Below are 9,651 nucleotides of genomic sequence, written 5' to 3'. Positions count from 1 at the left end.
TATTTTATCAATTTTAGCACTTATCATACTATTATAGTTATATTTATATAAGATTTCACCACATATAGTTACACATAATATGAAGCTATGAGATTTAATTATTTTACATTTATACATAATTGTAATGTAAACTTGTGAGATTTTAACCATAATTTTTTTTTTTTTTTGTGATCCATCATTATAACACTATTTTGTATCTTCTAGATTTTTCTCCATGATTATCTATCAAAATCTGTCTTTTGTCATAAGATCTTATTTTATCTTATTCATTGTCAATTTATTTATATATTTTCTTATCAAATTTGGTTTTATCTTATTCCTTTTTAATTTATTTATACATTTTCTTATCAAATTCAGTTTTTTGTTACATTCTTTTATCAAAATGATTAAGTTTTATCTATTTCTTTTTCATTTTTTCATATTTAGGGATTTGTATACTTATCATAGTTTAGCTATTTTTTTATTTCATACATTTTTCTTTTATATTATTACTATTTATATAATTTTTTAAAAAAATATATCATATAATAATATAATAATATATCATTAGTATATAAACTATAATACTATGAGATCTTGTGAATTTAAATTAACTATCTCAAATTATTGAATTTTGTTTCATTTTAATTTTGTATTTTAGTGTCAAAACTAATATAATTGAGAAGATAATCCATTAACATAATTGAGAAGATAATTCATTTAAATTTATTTGATACGAGATTTGAAAATTTTACATTTAAGTTGATAAAAGATTTGAAATTTGTAAATTATATATATAACATTTTTGAAGAATCCAATAAACTTTAGTAGAGTGAAATATCTAGGTTTTGTTTTAGAATTCAATTTTAATATAATTCAAATCAATAAAAAAAAAATAAAAGAAAGGAAAAAATATATATATAACCCTACAGACTACAACTTTTTTTTATCTTTTCCCATTTTTGTTGTTCGCATCATACTACTAGAAGTTAAGGTATTTTTTTTTCCTTTCTCACTTTTTTTATTTGTTCATGCCTGTCATTGGCAGCCATACAACTCCAATATATGATTTTTCTTTCCTTCAATTTGTTCTTATTCTTTGTGACAGTTTGTATTGTGATCCCTTGATGAAAAGGAAAACTGAAGGAAGAGGCGTTGTGGTTGCATGAAGAAATTCTCAAACTCATAATTTCTTTTTTAGAGGAAGACTGAAGGAAAAGGAGAAGTTTTTTAAATCCCTATTTTTTTTCTTTATTTGAGTTGTTGGTGGTTTTGGTTTTAATTATTTTTTTATTTTCTTTGAATGCTTAGAGTAGTGTAGTAATCTTATCAGGTAGATGTTGATTGGACTTTTGGTAGATGTTGATTGGACTTTTGGTAGGCTACATTGGTTACCGTGCTAATTATTTAGTTAAGTTTTTTGTTAGGTATTTATTTGTAAGTGAGGGCAGCTTTGACAATTTACCATATTATTTTTATTTAATTTGATTTTGTCATTTTCACAATTTTGAAAATGTTTTACTATTTTTTCAAATAAACCCCCAAAATTTGGTCAGCTAAAAAAAAATTAGATTAAGTGCATATGTTTAGTTATCCAAAATAAAAAAAAAAAGCCCAATCAAAATGGCCCACGGCAAAAGCCCACGGAAAGAAACGACGACGAAAATCCAGCCGAAGTCCCTCGATCGGAAAAAAAAAGAAAAGAAAAAGAAAAAGAAAACGATTTCGACGGCAACAATCAGAGAAAATCCACGGAGAGAAAGTACTAACCCTCGACAAACCATCGGAGACAAAATCCAGCCGAACCCACGTTTTCCATCGGAGACAGAAACGACGACCCACCATTTCGACTTCAACTGATGCGATTTGAGCCGATCTAGGCCGCGACTGCAACTTCTGACGCGAAGTACCGGTGTCCTATGATTTCGACTGCAAGGAGGTTGATTGCAACTTCCGAAATTTCCAGGCCAGTCTTCAATTTCGTTTCAACAAGGTAAGTCTTTCTTTAGTTTCTGTCTGTACGTGTTTGGCTCGATGTTTGGCGTGTGGATGACTGGGGGTTACTGTCTATTATTGCGTCCCTTTTATTTTGATGAATTGGACGCAGTACTTTTTTATATTTCACAGCTTTCGATCTTTTACTGTGTGTTTTTGAATCCCAGATCTTCGAGAGGAGCGGCTCCCTGAACTGGAATCGCCAAAGAAACGAAGATCTACCAACGACCCATTTCCCTAAAACGATCTGAAAGCCTAAATTCATTCTCAATCTCACCCGTTTTCTCGAATTGACGGTTACCCATATGCCCCACCCAGTTGAATCGTCGTCATCATCATCAGAGTGCTGTAATTCCCATCACCAGAAAGTGAAAAAAGTAAAACCAGGACCACGATCATCGTCATGGGAGCTGAGAAGAAATGGCTTTTCACTCTCTTCTCCGCCGTTTTCCTTTCTCTTCTCCTCCTTTTATTCTCTTCCATTTCTGCATTCAGCTCTCCGCGATCCATTCCCTCAATAGTCCACCACGGAGCTCCATATCCTCCGGCGTTTGCCTATTACATTTCTGGTGGCCGCGGTGACAAGGACCGAATCTTCAGGCTGCTGCTCGCTGTCTACCACCCCAGAAACCGGTACCTTCTGCATCTCGCAGCAGATGCTTCCAATGATGAGCGACTGCAGCTCGCCGTAGCAGTGAAGTCGGTACCGGCAATTCGTGCCTTTGAAAATGTTGACATTGTTGGAAAGCCCAATCGAATCAGCTACATGGGGTCGTCTAACATTGCCACGATTCTTCATGCTGCAGCGATTCTTCTCAAAATTGAGAGTGGTTGGGACTGGTTTATCACTTTGAGTGCCAGGGATTACCCGCTGATCAGTCAGGATGGTAATGCCAATTCGGTAATTGTTTCTTGTTGCGTTTATTGTCATACGCCAATTTGGAAAATGGAACAGTTTTTGCCATCTTTTTTTCTTTTTATCAAATTTGTGGATTACTGTTAATGTGTTTGTTTGTTTGATGGTTTGATTGTTTGGCCCATCTTCACCCAGGGGAGGTATGTATGGGAATAATTCTTGAAAGAGCTTTAATTTTTCCGATTTATTAGTTATATTATGATTATTTTGGGACTTCATAACCTGTATTAACAGAGTTGATGCAATTAGTAGGAGGATTGTTATAGACTTAGCCAATTTTAGGATCTTTCTAATTTATTAAGAGATTTCAGAATGGCATGTTTATGTTTTTTGGGGTTTCTTTTTTAAAAAAAGTATTTTATGTTTTTGGGATAGGAAGCCAACTCTTTTTAATTGATCAGATAATGTAGGTTGAATTAACTGGTTCAAGCAGAGAGAAATATTCAATGCTAATCCTTGAGAACCTCTAATCATGTTAAGTCATTTGATCCATGAAGTCTTCATATGATAGTTATTCTCTAGAATTACTCTGTTAGAGATAATAGACACTTTCACCTTCTATATTTGAGGAAACTGATGGATTGTTTTAGGTTGATTTTTTTTCTTACAGCCCTTTTGAGCCTTTGAGGTTTCACCGATTCACAGTGATGTGCAAAAACTGGAGTGTACTTTCTGTACAAAATTTGAACCATTGCCATAGCAACTCATTAACTGATCTACATTCACTTCATTGCTTTGCATTCGGGTTAACTGCAATGGAGTCTTAAAACATTTACTTCATTTTTTTTTTTCTTTTTCCATAGATTGTTGCTCAAGTTTGGATGCCATATCCATTCTACTTGTAATTTTATCTTGATCTCATTTCATAAAGGGTTTCTCTTAGACTAGAATCACTAGGAATCTTTTCTTGGAGGAACCAAATAATTCTGGCCAAGTTTGAAGTTTCATTTTATTCATTTATTCTTTTCTGAAACATTTTTATCCCTTTTCCTTTTGAGGGTGGGACTGTTATAGAGGGGCTTTTTACCAGGTTAGGGGCAAAGAATGGAAAGGTTAACGTATTGGGATCTTAAGAGGCTTTCACCGACTTGTATGAAGTATCACATAGAAAGACTTGCTATTATTTCTTTTTTGGAAGGAAGAAAGACTTGCTATTATAAGATGAATATTACTGATTTTCATTACTTGAATTTCAAAGGAGAAAACCATTATGGGTGGGCCGGTTGGCATGATGGCCAAATGATGCATGGTGTAAATAGTCTTTGAAATTTAGGTCAAACATCACACACACGAAAAAAGAGAAAAACACTTTCGAGGAAACCTCAATAATATTGTTTATATCACTGTAATTGATAAAGTTGAAGGAGAAGACTTGTATGGGAGTGGATAATTTCGTTATACACGTCTATAAGAATTACTTATGATTTATGAGACTTATTAGTTTAAAATATTAGTTCTAGGATATTTATTCTGTATCTCATCTCTTTCAAGCACTTTTTTTTTTCTTTCATCTCTTTCAAGCTTCTCAATGCATTTAAAAGGCATTATAAATTATGCAAATCTCCGAGGCTGGGAAGTTTTCAAAGTTATTCGACTTAATGATTTCCATGAATTTCTTTCCTTTTCCTTGCATAGTAACATCTTTCTTTTCCGTGCTTTCAGATCTATCACATGTCTTTTCGTCTGTTAGAAGAGATCTCAATTTCATAGATCACACGAGCAACCTTGGGTGGAAAGAGTAAGAAAATACCAATTTGCATCAGCATTATAAACTGTTCATGGTTGAATTGAATTATAATATTATCGGTGTTTGGTAATGCCAGAGGGCAGAGGGTTCAACCAATTGTAGTTGATCCAGGGCTATATTTGGCAAGGAGAACTCAAATATTTCATGCCACTGAGAAGCGGCCAACACCTGATGCTTTCAAAATTTTCACCGGTTAAGTTGATTTTGCCCCCTTCTTTTTCTGCATTTCGTTCCTTATGTAGATATAGCTATCAACATTCTACTTGTATGGTTTTCTTCTTAATCTAATGCTCTCTAAAGGATATTGTACCTAAGACCGTATCATTTGCAGGTTCCCCTTGGTTCATCCTTAGTCGATCGTTTCTTGAATTCTGTGTTCTTGGGTGGGATAACCTTCCTCGGATACTTCTTATGTATTTTAACAACATCATATTATCACAAGAAGGATACTTTCACTCTGTCATTTGTAATTCAAATGAGTTCAAGAACAAAACTGTTAATAGTGATCTAAGATTTATGATCTGGGACGATCCCCCAAAGATGGAACCACTTTTCCTCAATGTATCAAACTTTGATGTCATGGCTGAAAGTGGAGCTGCATTTGCTCGAGAATTTCATAAAGATGACTCTGTTCTGGACATGGTCGATCAAAAACTCTTGAAGCGAGGACGCAACCGACTTCTTCCTGGAGCATGGTGCTCGGGTCGGAAGAGCTGGTTGATGGATCCGTGCTCCCAGTGGAGTGATGTCAATATATTGAAGCCTGGATCTCAAGCTAAGAAGTTTGAAGAGTCCATGAAGAACCTTCTTGACGACTGGAACACTCAATCGAATCAATGCCAATGAAAGGCAATACAATGGAAACATTGACCCAAGGCTTGATTCACTCACAAGTAAGGTTACAAATCATAATATTTGATTTGATTCGGGGAGGGGGGGGTGGGCATTAGCCATGTTCATAACAGGTTAGAGAAGATAAGGATGGTTTTGGATTATAATGTAGTATTATCGTGGGGTTAGTATTTATTTAAGAGCCTCACAATCTATTCAAACAATGGGAACATTTTCCCTTCTTGTTGCCTTTATTCTACCACTCGACTCTCAATTGCTTTACCAAGAGTCATAATTCATTCATTGAATTTTCATTTATTGTGTTGCCATCTCTCTCTTTAAAAGTTGAGATTTGGTTCCCTTTGCATTGTAAAGTATAAGTTAGCACTGCAGTAGGATTGCAACAATGATTAATCTTCTTTCTTTAGTCATTCTGGTTCAGGTAGATATGTAAACAATCACTAGAAATCAAACTTCAATCTGTATTGTCTAGTTGCAATGATCATTCAACTGGGTTTATTCCGAATCGCAATTATGCCGCTCACCATTTCACGGATCATGGTACAGAGCATAGCAAACAGGATTTGGAAGCCGACTAAAATTCAATCAGGAAAAATGCTGAAATCGCCGTTTGATGGTGCTTTAATGGAGGTGTTGAACAAGCTGAGCAATGCGGGGTTTCTTGCGCTTTCTCGTTCTTCAGGTGGGCAGGTAAGTAGAAAGGCTTCAAACACACTTCAGAGAGTTACAAGTGGTTAATTGAATCCCTATGTAAGATCAAACAGTTTAATGTGATTTGTAATTTGGTGAGTGATATGAAGCACAGGAATTTTAGGTAGAGAAACACTACAAGAAGTTGTCTGTGCTGACGGTATTTTTCTCGATGCGTTGAATTTCATTGATATGTGTAACTCTTTGCCGATGTGCAATCAGGCGTATGGGAGAAAAGTATTTTCTTTAAAAAAAGGAAAAAAGAATTCGACTCTTTAACCTATCCTAACACATAATGAGCCTATCTTGAAGTGTTACTGCATTGGAAGAAGTCTTTTAACGGTGTGTTTGAATATGTTTTCAAGTATTTAATTTAAAAAATAAGTCATGGTTAATTGCTTTTGCATTTTTTTCCTTTTTTTTTTAAGAAAAACCAAGCCATTCTAAAGGGATATCAATTCATCAAATCTTCATTCCAGATTTTTACCAAAAACGTATTAGATGGAGAATTAAAAGTTCAAAGATTTCTTGAAAATTGAGAGGCATACCGTATGGTTTTTGAAATTTTGGAGACTATATATACAAATCTAAACATTTCGAAACTAAATTTATAATTCAATCTTACATGAGTTTGCGTTTCGAACGGAAAAAAATGCTTTATTTGAATTTGTGTCCCCAACTTAAAGCCCTACATCACTGGTTTCTAACGCAATATATGTCTTAGTATTAACAATTATTTTCTCTATTAGACTGTTGTTGGGTGATAACGAATGTCAACGCTATTGAATCCATATATAACATTAGGTTTTTCCAACAATACGGTGAATCATAAACAATAGTAAGGGCCACAATCCTAAAATATCCCAAAATCAAAATCTCCTATCAAAAACTCAACAAAAAGATAATCAACAAATACAAAAAAGGCCGACAAAGGAATATCATCTTCGATCATGAGAAACCTTCTTATCTTATCACAACAAATAGACTAATTTGAATTGCGACCAACAAAATCTTCGTTGCTACAAATTTGGTATTGTACATGTTTTCTTTCTTTTTCTTTCAATGTCCTCGAAATTATAATCTAAATTCTCAACGTGTATTTGTTTCGGTGTACTAAACTCAAACACATTAACTCGCATTCAACTACTAACATACAACTTCTATAAAACATTAAACTATTGGTAATAGCATTATTTTTCATTCTTCTTTTTATATCCTATATACATTGATTGAAGGGAATAATTAGGGGTGTTCAAATAATCCGACAATGTGAATTACTCTAACCATCCAACCCAAAATTTTAGATTTGGGTTGGGTTAGTTTTGTTCTTGGGTTGGGTTGAGTTAAACCTTTTCTATTTTTGTTGGGTTGAGTTGGGTTAAACTTTGAAAGAATCATATATATAATATATATATATATATATATTGCACTAATTACATTCTCATTTGGAGAAATAGCAAACCACAAAATTCTTTTGAAATATAGAAAATTGCTTGATACACATGCGGGTTAGTTTTCCATTAATTCTAAAATACCTTCACCAACCTTTTTAATTCCTCTGTAATTAATTCTATCTCTTTCTTACTTACACTGTAATTAATTTACCAAATTTATAATGTGAACTCTACTGATTTCTTGAGATTTTAATCCGGAACTAACCACCTATTTCCATTCGAAAAATTTGGCATAAATTTTGTGATTTAATTTCAAAATAATTAAAATCTATATCGCACTATCTTTAAAAAATATTTTGAATTTTTCTAAATCCTTTCCTATACTAACTTTTTATATTTATATTATACTTTCTCTTAATCCTAATAAAATAATCTGTTTTTAAATTATATTTTGAATTTTCAAATCTAATATTATATTAATAACTAATTATATTTAAATTAGAATTTCTGTTAATCATAACTAAATCATATGTTATTAAAAAAAATTTATGATTATCTTTATTATAATTTTGTTTTAAGTGTGAAATACTATAAAACATCTCATTTTTATTAGTTAGTCTTATTTTAAAATTTTGAATAATATTATTTTTTGTTTTAAAGTTTAGTTGGTAAGAATAAAAAAAAAAATTCCAAATACACTCACTCATGTGTTCCCACTTTTCTTTAACCCTAAAATGCCCTCATATAGATTTTTTGTTACATTATAACTAATTCTACTATTTGCAAATTTTTTAGCATGAATACTGATTTTCTCCTATATTATCTCCCGTACACTTTTCGAATTTTAAAAATCAAATGTAATTTTTTTTTCAAATATTATATTTGATCTTATCTTCAATTTCAAATTTTATTTTATCTAATTTTTCAATTTTCATCTTATTTAACTTATTTTATTTTTTTGTTCTCAATCAACAAACAAGTCTATTTTGGAGGCTTGACTTAATCAATCAAATCTAATAGATGAAAAGTTCGACTTAATCAACCATCAACCAAGAGTTCAAGTTGCAAAGTCTCTTCTTTTCAGAGTGATTCCTATTGAGCCATTGTAGAGTTATGCGAAGCATATGAACGGTGTTGGTATTAACCAGTTTGCCTTGGGGATCTTAAACCTACCTCAACAGATTCGATCAAAGGAGGATATACCATCACCGAATATTGTTTGTTTCTCTTCTATTCATGAGATCTTCCCAATTGACATCAACACCACATCATAATTGGTTCGTAATTTCAATTGATGATTTTTAATTGAAATTTTCATACTCCAATCTAGATCGGTTTCTTTCTTCATGAATGCAATTATTTAGATAAAGTCTTCATAGGTACAGTCCTCGCTTTCTAAATTGATATTTTGGGTCTAGAACAAGAAAATGTATTGTTATACAATTTTGGGCAAGTTCAAAAGCAATTTAGATGGTTTGATTAAGATTTTCAATTGCAATGTATTTGTTTTTAAGTTAGTGTATTTGTTGGGTATAGCTAGGAGATTAATTACAGTATATTTGTCATGTAAATATCTCCAAAAACTTTCACAAGACCTTTTATGACTACCAAACCCTTATTCGAACTACTGTGTAACAAATTTTTTCCTTTGCATGTTTCTTTTATCATATATCTTTATTTTCTTCTAAAATACATCCCTTTTTTAAATCATAAAATCATATTATTATTATTATTCAAATATCAAAACTAAACCATTTTTTTCAAATATCATTGATTTATTTTTTTTTTATTTCTTTAATATTTTTCAACTTATTTTATGTTTTTGCATTTTGATTTTTTAACTAGTTTGAAATGTTTATACCATCAAAATATGTGCATGTATATATATATATATAATGGGAGTTGACTTTTTTTTTTATAAAAAAACTTACATTAATTTAACCCAACAACACTACACGCTTTCCCCATCTTCGTCTTTGAGCCGATGGCTTCCTCAAAGTAACAGAGTGAAGAGTGAAGACAAACCAATCACATTTAAAGTAGTAGAGTGGAGGAAATTATAGTTGCGATGATAGATT

At 32.1% G+C, this 9,651-nt stretch overlaps 1 protein-coding gene across 1 annotated transcript; it reads left to right on the top strand.

Moving 5' to 3' along the window:
* The first annotated feature begins 789 nt into the window (after positions 1 to 789).
* Positions 790 to 6,385, top strand: LOC120090031 (beta-glucuronosyltransferase GlcAT14A-like). The gene is made up of 6 exons (XM_039047518.1): positions 790 to 1,972; positions 2,142 to 2,861; positions 4,553 to 4,628; positions 4,714 to 4,829; positions 4,969 to 5,530; positions 6,036 to 6,385. Exons 2-5 carry the CDS (start codon positions 2,378 to 2,380, stop codon positions 5,481 to 5,483), a joined length of 1,191 nt encoding a protein of 396 aa, XP_038903446.1. The 5' UTR covers positions 790 to 1,972; positions 2,142 to 2,377; the 3' UTR covers positions 5,484 to 5,530; positions 6,036 to 6,385.
* The last annotated feature ends 3,266 nt before the right edge of the window (positions 6,386 to 9,651 follow it).

This window comes from Benincasa hispida, chromosome 11 (assembly GCF_009727055.1).
Source record: "Benincasa hispida cultivar B227 chromosome 11, ASM972705v1, whole genome shotgun sequence".
In the NCBI taxonomy this organism is placed as follows: domain Eukaryota; kingdom Viridiplantae; phylum Streptophyta; class Magnoliopsida; order Cucurbitales; family Cucurbitaceae; genus Benincasa; species Benincasa hispida.
Note: the sequence above shows the minus strand (reverse complement) of the source record. Positions and strands in the feature narration are given on the sequence as shown.